Genomic DNA, 18,579 nt, shown 5'->3' on the forward strand with positions numbered 1-18,579 from the left:
CATGTCCCTTAAAACTCTCTCATGCTATAGTCTTTGAATACGTCTCACCTCAGCCAAAGGTCACCTGAAAGATTCCAGAAGGCACCATGTTCTCTCACATCCTATAGCCTGTCCTCAGGCAGTGCGCCAGAGTAACCTCTTGACACCTGTTTCTCTCTCACTCCTCTACTCTCCACCCATCCCTTTAACCAAACCATACCCATTTTCCTATAGTGTCTTATATTCATCACCATCATAATCCTGCCCTTATTTCCTATTAATTTTAAAGAGTGTTGCTGTTTAATCCCTAAAAGATATAATGACTATATAATCTTATCAATAGGATTTTAAAAAATAGCTTTAGGATTGGGTGTGTAGCTTAGTGGTAAGATACATGCCTGACATGCATGAGACCCTGGATTTGATCCCCAACACTACAAAAAATAACAATAATAAAATAAATGAAAATAACTTTTTTGAAGTAAAGTTGACATAAAATAAAATAAATTGTATATATTTAAAGTCTAAGTCTTGACCTATGCATATATTATAATCAAAGTAATGAACATATCCTCCACCCCCCAAAATTTATTTTTGCCCCTTTAAAATCTTCCCCTCACACCCATCCCCACCCACAACTTACTCTCCTTAGGCAACAACTGATCTACTTTCCCACTGATCTGCTTTATGTCACTATAGATTATTTTGTGTTTTCTAGAAGTTTATATAAATTGAAGCATATATTATGTATTCTTTGTTTCTGGCTTTTCTCACTCAGAATAATTATTTTGAGATTCATCATGTTGTATGTACCAGTAATTTATTCCTTTTCTTTACTGAGTACTATTCCACAATATGCAGATACCACATTCTTTTATCATTGTTGTTCATTAACCTGTACAGGAACATTTGTTTTCAATCTTTGCCTATTACAAAAAAAAATCAGCTATATACATTTGTGTAGTTTTTTGTATGGACATAGGCCTTCATTTCTCTTGGATAAATAGGAATGGAATGGTTAGTAGGTTTATGTTGGAATAAACATGCTGTATTACCGAATGGAATATAGTAGGTTTAACTTTCTAAGAAACTGTTTTCCAATGTGGTTGCAAAATTTTACATCCCCAACAGCAGTGTGTGAGACTTCTAATTCCTCTAGATCCTTGCCAACACTTGGCCAGTCAGTCTGTAATTTTAGCTATTCTAATAGGCATGTGGCTTTAATCTGCATTTTCTTAATGACTAATAACTTGAGTATCTTTCTGAGTGAGATTCGTTATTCTTATGTATGTTTTGTTGAAGTATCTGTTCAAATTTTTGCCCATTTAAAAAAACTGAATTCTTTGTTTCTTTAGTATTGAGTTTTGAGACTTTTTAAAATCTGTTCTCAGTAACAGGCTCTTTATCAGATGCCTGCTTTGCATATATTTTCTCTCATTCTTTTTAAAAAAAATTTAAAATTTATTTACTTTTTTTATTCTCTCTCATTCTTTAGCCTACCTTTTAAATCTCTGAACATGTATTTATACAAGTAGAAAATTCCAAGTTTGACATTCTTGAACATTCTTGTTCTTTTATGGAAGAAGCTTCAGATGTAATATCTAAGAAATCTGATTAACCCAAGGTCAGAAAAGTTTTCTATTACATTTTCCTCCACAAGCCTTATGTCTGATGTGTCACGTCTATCATGTTTTGTTTTTTTTTTTTTTTTTTTTTTTTTTTTTTGCGGTGCTGGGGATCAAACCCAGGGCCTTGTGCTTGACTGAGCTATCTCCCCAGCCCTATCATGCATTTTGAGTTAACTTTTTAATATGATGTGAGGTACCCACCCTTCTGTATATGAACATCCAATGGTTTTAGCATCATTTATTGAAAAAAATATCCTTTTTTCTCCCACTGAATTGCTTCTGCACCTTGTTGAAAATCAGTTGTCCACATATATATAAACCTATTTCTGGACATTATTCCATTCCATTGATTTATTTTTCTATTATAATGATAATATCACACTGTCTTGATTGCTGTAGCTTTAAAAGAAGTCCTGAAGTCAGATAGTGTTAGTCCTCTGACTTTGTCACCCTTTTTCAAAGTCATTTTGGCTATTTGATATCTTTCCACAAAAACTTTAAAATGAACTTATCAATTTTTGCAGAAAAATCTATTGGGATTTTGATTGGGATAGTACTGATTCCACAGATCTATTTGAAGAGAACTAACATTGTAACAACATTGAGTCTTACAACCCATGAACTTGGTAAATCTCTCCATAGAGTTATGTCAACAATAACTGTGGTCTTTAGTCTACTATATTAAATAATTTTGTCTGAATTATTTAATATAGTTTATAGTATTATAAATGATATTATTATCAATCATATTTTTAAAAATATCAATTTCTAGCTGTTACTAATATATAAAAATACAATCATCTTTGTATATTGAACACTAGAACCTTGGCTATACTAATTTATTAGCTTCTATGAAGGTTTTTTGGGGGAGGTTCAACAGATTTTTTTTGCATAGACAATTATGTTGTCTGTAAAAAAAGAGAATTTTACTCTTTTATTTCTAGTCTGGGTTCCTTTTATCTGGTTTATTTGCCTTATTGCACTGGCTAGAACCTCCACACAATATTGAATAAGAGAGTGTGGAGTGGACTTTTTATCTAGATATCAGTCTTAGGGGAAAAGCACTCAGTCTTCACCATAATGTAAGATATTAGCTGTAAGTTTTTCATAGAATGTACTTTATTAGTTTGGGCAAGCTCCTTTTCTTTCTTAGCTTGCTGAAAGTTTTTCTTTCTTTATTTTTTAATCACGAATGAATGTTGGGTGTTGTCAATTTTTGCTATGCTCTAAGAAAATCATGACATATTTATTCTTAGTTTGTTAATATGGTTAATTTCATTTATTAACTTTTGTGTAGTAAACTAGCCTCACATTCCTGAGATAAATCATGATGTCTTATCCTTTTAATATATTGTAGATTCAACTTGCTGAAAACTTTTTTAGCATTTCTGCATCTCTGTCTACGTGGTCTATTGGTCTGAAGTTTTCTTGTGATATCTTTTGTTTCGTCAGGGTGTCAGGCTATACTGGACTTACAGAATAAGTTGTTACATTCACTTTGGGTATCAGAGTGACAGCTGCTGGTTTATGAAACACATTGAGATCTCCTCCCTTCTTCCCAATTTTCTGGCAATACATTTAAAGTGGTATTATTTCTTCATTAAAGTTAGTAGAATTCTCCAGTGCAGCTATCTGGGCCTGGAGTTTTCTTTATGAGAAGGTTAGCTACAAATCTCATTTCTTGTTAGATGGAAGGATATGCAGGTTATCTATTTCTACTTGTCTGGAAGTTTTTTGTTTTTGTTTTGTTTTGTTTTGTTTGCCTCTTGAATCTGTGGGTTCATGGTTTTCATTAAATGTGGAATGTTTGCAGTAAATTATATTTTCAAATATAGTTCCATGTTCCACTCTCCTCTCCTCAAGGTCTTTAATTGCATATGTTAGGCAGCTTGACATTATCAAACAGTTCACTGATGTTTTGTTACCTTATAATTTTTTATTTTCCGTATTCTTTTGGAAATCCATTTTAATCCATTTTCTTCAAAGTCACTAAATAGTTTTTTTCTGCAAGATTTAATTTGCCACTAATCTCTCTGTGTATCCTTCAGATCAGACATTGTGGCTTTCATTGCTAGAAGTTTGATTGAGGTATTTTTTATGCTTTCTATATTTGTAATTTTTTAATATGGAAACAATTTTTGTATCTGTTTCAGTGTCCTGCAAATTCTAATATCTGAGTCAATTCTGGATCACTTTTAATTGATTGATTTTTTTTTTCTCTTCCTTCTGTGTTGTATTTCCCTACTTCTTTGCATGACTGGCATTTTTTTTTTAATTAGATGCTAGGGATTGTGAGTTTTACCATGCTGGATATTTTTGGAGTCCTATAAATATTCTGAGCTTTGTTCTGAGATGCAAATAAGTTACTTGGAAGCAGTTGGAACTTTCTAAAACTTTGTTTTAAGATTCATTAGATAACACCAGAGCAGTGCTCACGTAGGGCTAATTACTCCTCAATACTGAGCTGAGACCCTTCGGAGTAGCCAGTACCCCACAAATCCTGAGGCCTTCTGAGGTGAAAACAGGTGCACTTTATGACCTTGTAGGAGGGTGAGGCACTCTTCCTTCTAATCCTAATCCTTTTGCTTGGTTCTTTCCTCCCCTGCCCCTGTGTTGGGTAGCTTCCTCTCACACATACATGACCCAGCTGGACATGCGAGGGGACTTGCCACAGCTCCCTGGAGTTCTCTCTGCAGCTTTCTCTTCTCTTGCATTCTGTCCTGCAAATGCTAGCCACTTCCGTCTCCTGGACTGTGAACTCCATCCCCTCAAGTCAGTGAACCCAAGCACCTGTGGGTCCCCTCCTGCCACTGTGGCTTGAAAACTTCCTCAAGGCCTGAGCTGGGGTTGTCATCAGGGAGCTACCTCTTCTGTTTCTGTTTTCTCAGGGCCCACTCTCCTTTGCTGCCCAATTTCCTGAAAACGATGGCTTTATATATATATTGTCCTTTGGGTTTTGTTGTTGCTTGAAGTTGGAGAGTGAGTTCACTTCCTACTACTCCTTCCTGGTCAGAAGCAGCACTCTCTGCTCTCATTTTAGTGTACTTACGTCCCTACCTGTCCTTCTCCCACCTGTCCTGTGAGCTCTCGAAGGCAGGACTTCATATCCCTTCCTAAATCTGAAGGAGTTAGCATCATCCCTTCTGCTTGTAAAGCCAACAATCATTTGTTAACTAAAGTCTCAGACTCTGACACACACACAGATGAAAAAGAACAACATCTCTGTCTCGAAGAGGCTTAGACACCCCTGGGAAGACAAACCAGGTTACCTCTTCTGTAAAACAGGGGGACAGAGAATAGAGCCCAGCTGAAGAAGGAGCCAGACTCAGTCCTGGCTCCGAGGCTAGTTTCATCAGCTGTTCGCAGACACTGTCTCTACAACAAAAAGGTTCTGTTCAAACCAGTTTGGCAGACTCTGGGTTAAATAGAATTCAAGGGGTGTCTTCACCGCAGGAATTCTCAGTCTCTAATATGCTCATGTGCATTGTGATTCTCCAAGAAGTGTAAAGTAAGCAATATTTCTCAAGCTGTTTTGATGACAGCCTTTCTCTGGTCTTACAGCATCTTGGAAGACTGATATTTCTTGGAAAGAGTTTTGGAAAAAAAAAAAAAAAAACTTCGTTATAGCCTCACCAACAATGGTTGTCTAGTTTCTGCTTATATAAATTTAATTTCCAAGGACTTCTGAGATGAAGCCTATCACAATTCTGCCTTTGGAGACCTCTGAGCAGAAGAATGCTCTTCCCACGTTGAGGCCACACCTGACTTCCTGTAACTCTTTGATTTAAAAAAGGGCAGGGGGCTGGGTTCTTTTATACAGTAAGTTATTGTGCTGAGAGTATAAGTCAGCACATAAATCTTTGACTAATTGTCTTCAAAAAGGATCCTATTACCACCAAGGGAAAAATATACATAGTGGTTCAGAGGAGTGGGATTCCAATTTTAGCAGCAAAAATTGTGTTTTGCATTTTTTTTTTTTTTTTTTTTTTTTTTTTTTTAGGAAACTTACATGAAACTTAATGTCAGAGGGGAAACTCTGGTTGAAAGAGGGGTGGGACCCCTGTTCTCTCACCCTCTCCCTGGTGACAAAGGTGCTTAAGGCTCAAGGATCAGGGTAGAACACTATGGAAGTATGGAAGTTACTGATTCAATAATATTCTTCTAGCTCTAAGTGAGAAAGTATTTATGTCATTTAGCTACATAGATAATGATCCTATTTTTAAATTTTCTAAAGATTTTCATGGCCTGTTCCAACCTCTTTTCCTGGTATATAAATCCTTCTAAGAAGGGTGTTCTTTATCTATAATCTAAAAACAACCCAGCACAGCCTAACCTCTTTTGCCCTTAGTCTGCTGTCAGAGAGTCTTGAATTTCTGGTTCCCTGTTGGAAGACGCTAAATTTTCTGATGGAAAGAGTCAGTCTGGTTTTCTTCAGAGAGAGCACAGAGCGTTGACTTTTGGAACTGAGCCTGGCCTCTGTTAATCCCACAACCTTTCGCAGTTCACCAGACTGAGTCCTTCCATTCCAGCCTTCCAAGAGTGTGCTCCTTCGGAGGGAGAGAGAAGAAAATATTCAGATAGGTCACGAGGAGGGTGGTAGGGACCCAGGTCACAGTCGGGAGCTTGCTGGGGCGGAGCCAGTGCTAGGCTCCTGGGTGTCCCAAAGCTTCACATTTACCCAGAGACAAGAATAGGACTCCCCGAGTTTAATTAAAAACAGGATGGTCCTGTTAGGTCTCTCACTGACATTGCTAAAAATAAAGTGGGGAAGTAGCCTGGTTTCTTCATAGTTTAATCCCATTAACTTTTGGGGGCAGGGGAACTGGAGCTAATAAAAAAAACAGGCTTCGCTTCAGTTGCTGTCTGGGGTTGTGTCTTTTCTTTCTCTTTTCTCTGGAGTCCCAGATTTTGAATTCTAGAACAATCAACTGTTGGTTGTTGATGGGGAACCCAGAGATAACTCCCCAAATGTGGCTTGCACAACGGTCCTCCACTTTCTGGCCCTGGGCACCATGCCCTCGGCTGTCTGCTGACTTCTCTGGAACCACCCCCATCATGGACTTGGTTTTTAGAGTCCACTCATCTCTAGTGGAGACTTGATACACATTAAAGAGAAAAGTCTAATCTGAGTGCCACGAAAAAGCCACCTGGAAGTGTGAGCCTCTTAAGGTGATCTCCCTTGCGCCTCAACCCCCATTGCGCCCAGACACAGGTGTCCCCAAGCCCAGGGTACAAAGCTTCCCTCCAGTCTGCTCCACGGCGCTCGCTCCCATGGGGCAGGTGGGTGGGAGGGAGAGCTGCTTGTTTGTGTTTTATACAACCTGCCCTCAGTCGCCGTGCCAGCTCCGCTCCTTCAGCCTAGAGCGAGAGACTAGGACTGACCACTCGGTAGCGTGCGCGGCCCGTTTTCTAACCCAGGCGCACGTGCGCTTCATCTTCAAAGCTTCTGCTCAACCAAGAGTGTTGGAGGAATGGCTCTGGGCCAGCACCAGTCGGTTTCGCTTCAGAATCCCCAGAAGGGTGTTTCATGAGCCCCAACCCTGGGGGCGGAAGGTTCCACAGTCTCCCAGAACAGTGGGTCTTACTGGCTGTCAGGAGATCCAGAGGCGCCTAGGGGAGGGCGCCTTGCGGGAATGACCACGGTCCATTTCAACACGGCTCCTGCAAGGGGCACTTTGGGGCTGCAGGAGGGTATCTGCAAGTCCTTTCCCAGAGGATGGTGACATAGAAGAGAAGACAGACCAAACCTGTCTTGTCGACTACTATATCCACACCCTGAACACAGAGCAGATAAGAAATAATTGTGGAACAATGTTGAATGACAATTTTTTAAAATTCTCTGAACATGGTTGCTTGAGAAAAAAAGGGAATAGAGGCAGATTTAAGAAGTGGTGTAAATACAAAAATCAAATTTAATACCACTTGCACCTTTTTGTTGCTCGCAGAAGAAATATGTTCCTTAGCCTGGTCTATGAGGCCACATTGACTGTCCTCACCTGCTCTTACACGTTGGGTGGTCTCCCCACCATTTCCCCCACCCTGGGCTTCTAGAGTGTGTCCCTGTGTCCTTTACCTCTTTAAACCCAAGCTCTCTTCCTCTCTTTGTTCAGTCATGGGTCCTCGGGGAAGCCTGTCCTAACCATCCTGCCAATCCCCAACGATCTGGCAAGATTACACACCCTCCTCTGTAGCAGTCAATAGTGACCTTACGTTTCTTTCTCTGATCATTTTTGTTTGTTTGTTTTTTATCTGACTACATTTTATTTTAATTATTATTTTATTTTTTACAGACTGCATTTTGACTCATCGTACACAAATCGGGTACATCATTTCTATGGTTGTGCATGATGTAGATTCCTACCATTCGTGTAATCATAAATGTACATAGGGTAATGATGTCTGTCTCATTCCACGATTTTTCATACCCCTCTCCCTCTCATTTACTTCTATATAATCTAAAGTTCCTCCATTCTTCTCTCACCCCTCCACCCCCTACCCCCATTATATATCATCCACTTTAACAATGCGTATCATCCTTATTTAACAGTAAACTCCACAAGAGCAAAGATTGGGTCAATCATAGTACCTGGTATATAATGGTGTCTCAGTAAATAGTTGATGAATGAATGAATGGATAAATGAATGAAAGCAGGAGATAGAATAAACTAGGAGTGGAGGTTTTCATAACCTGGGATCCATGGATGAGCTTCTGAATCCACAAGCCCCTGAAATCACCTGCAGTGGGGCCTGTGTATCCAGAGGAGCATTTGTAAAATTTCTAAGGGTAGAGGCCATAGCTTTTGACAGATTAGGAGTCTGAGTTTTACATGGATATGGTAATTATGTGACAAGAGGAAGGAGAAAACAAAAAAAGGATGGGAATGAAAAATATAAAAAGATAAAAGGAGAACTTTATAGAGAGAAGTGGAACTGAGAGGTGAGAGAGGAGAACATAGATAAGGTGATGGAGTGGGTCAGCTATCTTTGAACAAAGTCTCTGAACTTAGTGAGCCTGACTCTCTGTGAGACCCTGTGTTAAGCACCATCGGTGGTCTAATGAGTAGTTGTACCGGATTGTCACTGTCACATCTAAAAAGAGAATATTCTAGCTAATTATGATTTAGGGTAAGTGGAATGAAATATTCCCAAAGAGGTGGTATGGATCCATTTGCTAGTGCAGTGGAAGGGAGATTACACAGCAATAGATGGAAGGAAAATTATGGAGGGCTTCCTGGAGGAGGGTAACATTTCATCTCCCCCAAGACTTGGATGCATATCAGGGAGGAGGGAAGTGAAGGGGAAGGTTCAGATGAGAAAGGAGTATGAATAATGTCACTGGTTCAGGAAAATAAGGTGTATGTCAGACAGGTCAGTGGACTCCTCAGAGCCTTTGTGAGTATCTGAGCTGGGAGTTGCCCCTTGGACCAGTCATGGACACAGGGCAGGCGTAACTATAAGGAGCCAGTGAGATGATCCTAGGGGCTAGAACAGACCCTGGGAAGAGCAATCCAGGCCCAAAGAAGGCAGAGGATGGGTAATTACACAGCTCCCCTAAGACTTGTGGCAAAAATAAACTCATTCTGTCTATACACGCTCCTCCCTCAACACCTCACCCTCCTGAAGTGGGTCAGGCTTACCCCGTTGAGGTTGTACTGGTGTGGCCTGGTGGGCACTGAGGTCTAGTTACTGTTCTGCTGTTGTCGATCTAAGGTTCCTGGGCTTATGAACTCACAAAACACACAACTGCTGTAAGCCCGAAATCCATGTGTGTGTCACTGACTCTACTTCACCCAGGTTGGAAGTTACAGGAAAGCTATCCATTTAACACAGAAAGCTGAGGTGTGGAAAGACCTCAAGACATTTGCTGGTGTGGGGACGCTTGTGCTTTCTACTCCTCTTACTGAATATTCAGCTGGCCCTGAATATTCAGGGCTTCTGTTTCTCCACTTGAAAAAGGAGCTCTACCTCAAGGGCCTTTCCTGGATCCCCCAAGGAATTAGGTGTCCCTGACAGCTTGGCACATGACACTATAACTCTAGTACAGGTGGTAGCGTAGACCTGGGGCAGAGGGGACATCAAGGTCCAGGAGGAGGACAGATGATGACTCTCTTTTGCCTCCAGAGACACTTCAATGAACACTCTTGGGAAAGCTAACTGACTGTGTTTAGCAATGACACTCATCACCCTGAAGAGGGCTGTGCTCCTGAGTGTCACCTTCTTTCTAGATCATTCACTGTGGAGGCAGCCCTGGAGTTCAGCAAGAGCTTGGATAGGTTCAAGACAGACTCAGAGCCACACACTTGTAATCCTGCTACTCAAGAGACCAAGGCAGGAGGATCGCAAGTTCGAAGTCAGGGCAACATAGTGAGACTTTGTCTCAAAATAAAATAAAAAGGGCAGGAGATGTAGCTCAGTGGTAAAGCATCCCTGGGTTTAATCCCTGGTACTGAAAAAACAGAGAGAGAGAGAGAGAGAGAGAGAGAGAGAGACAGACAGACAGACAGACAGACTGGGAAGCCTGACCTGAGGGATCAGGTTTGGAATGGAATCAGCCCCAGGATCAGTATCATGGGTGGTTGGTTCCATTATTTGTTCTGATTGTATTGACTGAGATTGGAGTATCTGCTCATTTGTCCAGAATATTTCAGGGACTTCAGACAAGGTTGATCCTAAACAAGAGTGTAAAGCAGAGAAGTTTAACCATTAGCAACCCTTTTGCTCCTACATTTCCCAGTCAGAGATTATCTTCACTTAGCTGCCTTTTCTCTGATCTCTCCAGCTACCCTGCTGTACCCAGAACTCTAGAACTTTCTGAAACCTCCTGTTCACCCTCTGGCAAATCTACTGAAGTTTTCCCCCAGGGCTAAGGTGCTCAAAATGACTCTGATCAGCAAAGCCATGATCTGGGGATGAAAAACAATGACTTTACATTACTCTTCCTAAAGAAAGACTGTATTTGATACCTGAGGCCTTCTGGGCCCTTCCTGAGTACCCTGGAGAGGTCACAGGTGGTGGTGACAGTTTCTGTAGTAATTACAAACCTGTTTTGGTAGAATCCTCTAATGCTCATCAGATTCATGGCTGTGCCCAGTCTATCTCGGGCCCGAAATTGGACAATTATTTTGATCCCAAACCCTGAGGGCAGATTGTTTCCATCTCAGAGGTCCCTGGAAATTTGCTGAGAAGAAATGTGAGATTAGGGTCACATGCTACAATGGGGAGGAACATCAGGGTGGATTGGGATAGATTGAGAATGTCTGTCTGGGAAAAGACTGTCAGTTGTCTGTCATCCTCCTGAGGTCTAGGAGGAGACCACAGTAGTCCCTACTTGTCTTTGCCACCTAGGGAATGTCATCTGCAGTCTCTCTTCAAGGTGAGGCCTGAGCACAGTGGCATCCGCTCTTGTCAGCATGGGTGCTGGTTACAAGGACAAAACTTCAACCCTTGCCCCTTCTCCCAGTTCCACTCCCAGATTCTGCATTTAAAGAAGAGCCCCAGGGAATTCGCACACACATTAACATTTCAGACATGGCCTTTGTGGGTCCTCCTGCCAGTTGTCACTAATGAGGGTATCGCTGGAGGAAAGGAAGCTCTATTGGCCTGGGTTCTACCAGTAACTATACATGGTGCCCTGTGATAAATCAGCAGGGACAGGACCAGCTCTACCTGGGCCTGGAGAACCTTCCCTCCATCTAGTATTTGGGAGGGTTATCAGTAAGGCTACTGTGTGCCAAGCCCTGTTTCTGTTTGACCACCCTGTCACTTCTGTCCCCAGGCGATCTACAAGATGGTCTCTTCTGTCATGAAAATGCCTGAAGATGAGTCAACTCCTGAGAAAAGGACAGAAAAGATCTTCCGCCAGATGGACACCAACAGAGATGGTAGGAGGCTGGGGCTGCTTGACTTTGCTCTGGTCAGGGCTGCTGCAGAGTCCAGGCAGGGAAATGCTGCTGAAGATAAAGTCTCAGCTCAAGGACCTGGCCCAAAGCCTATTATAAGAGTAGCTCATCCCAAAAGTCCCTGGAGGAGAACCAGGGTGGCCACCAGAGAGCTGGTCCTACTTTAGGGGGAAATGCTTTATTTCTAGGCCATTCTGTCCTCTTTCTGTGTCATCAGCTACCTCCAAGAAAATCAGATGGGTCTCGTGGAGTAGAAATAGAAGAACCCAACAAACCACTGTTAGCAAGATCAGTCCTCGGGACAGGCCTTGGCCTTTGTAGACAGGATCCCTACAGGCCAGGGTGTCAGAATGCAGAGAGGGATTGTTAGTACCCCTAGACGCCAACACATCCTCTTATATCCTATTGCCCTTATGTGTCCTGATTTACAGCAAACTGTTTTGCAAAGATTAAACAAGCATGGGATTGTTTTAATAGCTAATGAACTTGCTGGTGTTAAGCTGCACATTTAGCTGGTGCCCCTGGGAGCTCAATGGCTTTGAGCTCTGCTCTAAATTCAGCCTCCTTTTTAGAGAAGGGCTAACAGATGGAAGAAGGCCAAGATACCACAGGATAAGACCCTCCCCACATGTGAGTCATAGGCAGTAAATTAGTGTCTTTCTGTGGAGTTGCTGCCATGAGATCCAAGGGCCCTAGGTCAACATTCCTAGAAAACAGCTCACTGAAGGTGCTGTGCCCACCCAAGGGAAAGGTTTATGTTTAAAAAAAGAAAACAATGTGGATGGAGAGCAGTAGAGGGGAAGAGGAAGAGGGAAAGGCTTGAAGTCAGACAGCGGTCAGAAGAATCTCAGGGGACTCAGGAAACTCGGGGCTTTACCTTAGATCCAGGACCAGGGCCACCTGCCCACTTCCCACCTGGAACAGAGCAGGTACAGTCTCCTGCCATGAGATTCCTCCTGATGGAAGCTCTTCGCATCTCACCCCTGGCCTCTGACCTAGGGAAAATCTAGGCCCACAGGCAAGTGAGCTCTTGAGTCAGCTGTAAGTACACAAAGTCAGTGCCAGAAAGCTGGATGCTCGTGTCGAATACAGGGTTCCCCAGCTCATTTGTGTTCCCAATCTACCTTTGAGAGAGTCCAAAGAGTTCAAGTGGCCGCTCCTGTTTCCTTTCCCTCAAATCTTTTGAAGCCTGAGAGAGTCATTGCCATTTTAAGTAGAGCATGGGCAGGGGCATAGCTACTAACGCTGGCCACACACAAAGCTTGGAGGGCAACTGCTTATGTACTATCAGTCAGTCAGTCTAATCAATGATTCCCCACCTTTCTCCATCAGGTACAAACAGTAAGTTTGCAAGATAAGAACTAGGTTCTGGTGGGGAGCGGGGTGACTGAGGGGAAGACATGTTTGTTGATTTGTGTTGTGGGTAACAGGACTTCAATATATAGCACCCTTTCCTACCGGGGTTTGGAACAAGTTGAGAAATTGAAAAAGTGCAATAACTGAAGCCAAAAGATATGAACTCCAACGGAGGAAGTGTCTTAGTGTGAGACCAAGGGCGTGTCAACAAAACCCTGTAGGCTGAGTGGAACCAGGCAGATCTGATGCCTGTCCTTGGAAGAGCAGACAGAAATGTCTCCAAGGGAACTCTTTCCAAGGAAAGGAGGGCAAGACCAAGCAGAAATATCCAGCCGTTGTCTCTGCCCCAGCCCTAGATTTACTAATCAAATGAGTCACTTCACTCCAGGGGCAGAGTAGGTTAGGAGGAAGGGACATGTAGAAGGGCCAGCAATGGGAGATAGCATTGCTCCCCCACACCACCCACCCTCTTCCTTGCAGCAACAGAGGGGCCCACCCAGAAGAGAATTCAGGATACACATTAGCTTCTACAGGAAAGAAAAGGGACACTGGAGTAAAAGGGATTCTCTCCTCTAGCTCATAAGAAGTCCCCTTCTGCCTGGCACACGCCCCTTTACTCAGCTGACCTCATGGGGCACAGCTGTCTTCATTTGTGATGGGAAAGAACCAAGGATCACGTCCAGGGCCTCTCCTCATGCCAGGGGAGGGATCTTGCAGCAAACCTATGTATGCCCAGCTGTCTGAAGGGCCCAGAAGGCTCCCAGTAACATTGTCGGGACAGCCTTGGAGCTGTGAGAGCCCAGCTTGTTCCCATAAAGGTGTGAGGCCATTCACTCCACAGCTACTGAGTGGGCCTCTCCAGGGTGGGGAAGTCAGAAGAACCAGGAGGGCAGGGACCAGGTAGGAGATCCGCTACCTTGTCCCCAGTCCTGGTGGGTTTTCAAGACCAGCTGTGCTAAGGGGCTGGCAATGACACTGTGAACCAGGCAGCAGAGTCCCTGCCCTGTAGGTCTCATATTGAAAGACGGTCCCCTGGGTTCTGCCTTGGGAGGCCAGGGGCAGGTGAGCAATTGCTGCCAGCAACATGCAGTGGGGAGGTGGGAACTCAGGCAGCTGCCACCACCTGCCACTCAACTCCTCCCTTCTCTCACTTCCTAGGAAAACTCTCCCTGGAAGAGTTCATCCGAGGGGCCAAAAGCGACCCGTCCATTGTGCGCCTCCTGCAGTGTGACCCGAGCAGCGCCGGCCAGTTCTGATCCCAGCACCCCACCATCTGTAGAGCTGCTTGTGTTCCCTTTTGATTCTTCTTTTTAACATTTTTATTTTTATTTTTTTTGCCAAACAATATCGATGGTGATGCTGTCCCCTGTGCAGTCAGAGGCACCTTCCTCCGTGACGCCTTCGCCTTCCGCTTCTTTCATCGTGGACGCTTCGTGGGAATGCCCAGAGCCCCAGCGTGTGTGGAAAGCATGAACAGACTTCGTGGTGTTCCTTGTTTAATGACTTCCTAATCGTTATTATTATTTTTTTTTCTTCTGATTCTAATGTTTTTGTTCTAAAACCTAAGACTCGGGGGGCGGGGGCAAGAGAAGGGAATCCAATTTAATCCAGTGATTCCCCTGCAAGCTTCCAGGGGCTTTGTTTGAAAGACAAAACTCCCCACCTGGGTCTGTTGTCACACATGCCCTTGGGGCAATGGATGGCACCAGATGCTGGATTCCCCAAGAACAAGTTACCCTCTGGGGCGAGGCTACTAAAGGGAGCGGGGACATCCCCCACGAGGTCCACTCCGCCCTCCGCCCCAGCAGGCTGTAGTTTCTAAGCTGTGAACATTTCAAGGTAAATTAATAGAGAAGAAAAAAGATGGCTCAGCTATTTTTTTCACAGGTTTACACTGGTTGAGCTCATAGGAGTTTTCTTTGGAAATCAAACACAAATGGGTAACAATCCAAAACCAGACCCATCTTGTTGCCTATTGTGATTTAAAAAAAGAAAGAAAGAAAGAAAGAAAGAAAGAAAGAAAGAAAGAAAGAAAGAAAGAAAGAAAGAAAAAGAAAAAAAGACTGCTGTATATAAAATACTGGGATTGCAAACCAAATTAAGTGTTTTGCCTTGTAAATGCATGTTTAGTGAGCACTAATACAATCTGATTACAGAAGACTGTTTTTAGTAGCTTATTGTAAGCCAACTATGATGAATGTCCATGTTGTCTTGTTTCAAAGTCAGATCTGTCTTTGCACAAATGTACCAATCTACAAGTATATTTTGTATATTCCATAAAAGTACAAGGTAATCCTGACAAGGGCCCAACTTTGATTCAGAATGCTTTTCCAGAGTCACAGTGACTGGAGAACAGAAGCAGGGTAAGAGGGAGGGGATCAGGTCATGGGGGCACCAGGAGGATAAGACTTCTGAGAGGGGCCCGCTCGTGGTTTGCTGGCTAAGCTCAGCAGCCCATTGGCAGCATGGGAATGGAGGTGCCATACTTTCCTGAGCAGATGACTATTCCGCAGACTGAAGAACAGTGGCCTAAGTTCTTGGGACTTCCCAGTGGTTTAGTCACCTTCCTGGTTAGGAAGGAATATCATATTAGGAATGCTCACTTTTTTTTTGCCTGTTCAAAGAGTCTGAGGGGGACAGTCATTTAATTCACTGTAAGAAGGCCCAAGCAAGTCCATCAATGGTGTCCAAGGTCCTGCTAATGGTATTTTCCATCACTGTTTTATTTGAATGCACATTTCTCTTTCCAGAAGTGACAACACAAACTTGAGTTGCTCTTTGGGTTGGTCACCTCATGCACACTAATTTGAATTGAAGGCTAAGAGGGAAAACCTCCCGTCACTGGAAAGTCACCCTAGCAGCAGTTGGGTGACATGGGGTGGGGGAGGGGGCTGAACACTCCAGGATAAAGGGGGGACCTGTCCCAAGTGAAGGCAGAGAGGTCCCCCCAGGGATCTGTCTGCTGCCAAGTCACTTCCTGTGAAACAGGAACCACAGAAAGACAAATATAACTCGGAGGAAAATGCTACTGAGTACCTCCTAACCTCCAGGTTCCTGTGTATGATTTGAATCTATTCTAATTGGTTTCAAAAATCCAAATTTGTGTGGTAGACACAAAACTACATTTGCAGGGTAAAATGTTGAGACCTGGACTCAGTACTCTTAATCTCCGAGTGTCCCTTCTTCATATTCTATGCCAAGACTTGCCAAATTCCTCCATGGGCCAAGTGGTCAAATCTGTTTCTGAAAAATAGGGAATTAACCTAATTTGTGGAGTGCAGAGGGGAAAGAGGGTCCAGCCGTAGTGTTTGGGAGTTGCACCCCACTTTTTTCTGATCTGGATTGAAGACCTAATTCCTCCTTTTAGTTCTTTCAATAAGTAGACTCAGTTAAGGTTGGAGGAAACCGCTGGATTCTGCCCTAGGTTCTGATGTGTTGTCAAACTCTGTTCCCTAGAATGAGAGCTGGGGTGAGGAGCAGAGAAGGTCTCCAGCTGTTCAGGCAAGAAAGAGAGCCAGTGTCCTTGACAGATGGACACTGCTGGGCCCCAGAAGGTACTGAGGTGGCCCTGGTGTTGCCAAGCCACTGACCGACACTGAATCTTCTCCAGGCTGTTTTTCTCCTCCTCCTCTTCCCAGGAAGACCTTGGTAGGTCTAATCCAATGCACTCAAGTTTGGCCAAGGGACTGCACTGCACCCAGAGGGCTGAATGCCTGAAGGCTTCTATTGCTCCTATACTGGGTTGTTCATTGTCTTTGCTGTTTTCAGGACTCTGGAAATGGAGTCTGTTCTGTCCCAAGTAAAACCAGACTGTGGTGTGCAAGGGACTGGAATAAAATGATTTATGACCTGAAGGATGCTACGGAATGTTTGTTCATATCTTGCTTAGGGTGGGGAAGGGGTCTGCTGTGTGTGCTGTCCCATCCCAGCAATGTGTCCCAAGGAGACTTTCCATAACGGGAAATCAAGAATTGTCAATCATTTGGAGCAGCCCCTTAATCAATTGACTTTGTGTAACTCCTGCCTGGCATTAAAGCATGTTTATTATTTAATATGATTGTTTGGAACATGGAACGTGGAACATGAGATTTTCCTGACTACCCTGATGCCCTAGCCTGAATTTGTACTTAGAGAGGTTCCAGGTTTGAATTTTGACCTCCTCGTGGGTATCATTTCTACCCCAGAGACAAAGGCCTATCCAAAAGCTTTCTTGGTCCGTGGGGTTTTCTTGCTTTCTTTCCATGATAGCCTTTACTTTCTTCCAATTTCCTTTCCTTTCTCAAACTGGAGTCCAAACATTAGGCACAACAGAAGGAGAATCTAGCCAGATGTGGTGGCACATGCCTATGGTCCCAGCAACTTAGAAGACTGAGGCAAGAGGATTGCAAGTTTGAGGCCAGCATCAGCAACTTATGGAGGCCCTAAGCAACTTAGTGAAAACCTGTCTCAAAAAAAAAAAAAGATCTGGGGAGTTGTGGATCAGTGGTAAATCATCCCTGGGTTCAATCCCTACTACTCTCCCCTGCCAAAAAAAGACAATCTGAGGCAACCTCCTCTTCAGTGGGTCTGGGTAAGCTAAGAAAATGAATGCTCCTCTCCCTTCTCAGTCTCCCAGTCTAAGAAGATTTAGTGGAAGAGATGACATGATGCAGTCTACACCGCCAAAGCCATTCCAATGAAGGTGTTTAGGTTTTGTAGCTGTCTTTAGCTTGCTTCCATCTCAGAAAGTCAATACAGTAACAGAGAGGGGCTACTAATTTGCTTGTCAAGTGCCTCCTGGACCAAGGAGACCTTGTGTGGCACTGAGTTGGGTATGGATAATACCAATCATTTATGCTGGTGATGGTGAAAATGTATATTTTAGTCAACTTTTTCATTGCTGTGATCAAAAGACCAGCAAGAACAATATAGAGGAGGAAAATCTTATTTTGGCTCATGGTTTCAGAGTCTTAGTTCATAGAATGTCAACCCAGTAGCTCTGGGTCCAAGGTGAGGCAGAACAACATGGTGGAAGAGTATGGTGCAGAAAAGCAGCTCAGGACATGGCAACAATAGGAAGCAGAGAGATGGTCTCACTAGAGAGAAAATAAAAACCCCAAAGGCAAGCTCCTCCAATCATACCATCCCTCCCTATGGTTATCACCCAGTTAAACACACACTCATAGTTTTACCTTTGAAAATTGTTGCACCATCTCACACATGAGCTTTTGGGGGACACCTCATATCTAAACCACAAAAAGGTGGCTGGGAGCTTCCAATCTGATGAGGAGGCTGCGTACCAGCATCCTGGCAATTTCCAGCACATTTCCAAATCTAAGGCTCCCATTTCCAGGGTATTGGACCAGTGTCCCAACCCAACCTCAGTTAGTTCAAGGATGGAAGGAACCCACCAGCTGAGGTGGAATCAGAGTTCTTTCCATCGAGGTGAGATCTTCCCTCGGAAGAAATGGAGATGCTTCCCATGTGTCTCTATTATGGACAGGTGTGTGCTCCATACGTCCTAAAATTTTCTAGTTTTTGAGGTTGTTGAAGAAACAAGAGAAAAAGCATTGAGTCCTGTATTTTTCAAGTTGGTAGAATATCAAATTCACCTAAAATAGAAAGATTGTCATTGCATGGGGAAGAGCTATTCAGGCCAAGGGTATTACCAAGGACTTAACTCAGTTCTAGCAGACTTCTCTACAATTGAATCCTGACCTCATCTCTAGGACTTGGAC

General features: G+C 43.4%; 1 protein-coding gene across 2 annotated transcripts in view; it reads left to right on the forward strand.

Annotated features, from left to right (window-relative positions):
* Ncald (neurocalcin delta) overlaps positions 1-16,959 on the forward strand; it is a 314,139-nt gene extending 297,180 nt beyond the window's left edge. For both annotated transcript variants that reach the window (XM_047523323.1, XM_047523316.1), the window contains 2 exons: positions 11,383-11,488; positions 14,021-16,959. In XM_047523323.1, the coding sequence (XP_047379279.1) occupies positions 11,383-11,488; positions 14,021-14,118 (204 nt within the window). In that variant the 3' untranslated portion in view covers positions 14,119-16,959. The remainder of the gene's footprint in view (positions 1-11,382; positions 11,489-14,020) is intronic.
* The last annotated feature ends 1,620 nt before the right edge of the window (positions 16,960-18,579 follow it).

This window comes from Sciurus carolinensis, chromosome 1 (assembly GCF_902686445.1).
Source record: "Sciurus carolinensis chromosome 1, mSciCar1.2, whole genome shotgun sequence".
Classification (NCBI taxonomy): domain Eukaryota; kingdom Metazoa; phylum Chordata; class Mammalia; order Rodentia; family Sciuridae; genus Sciurus; species Sciurus carolinensis.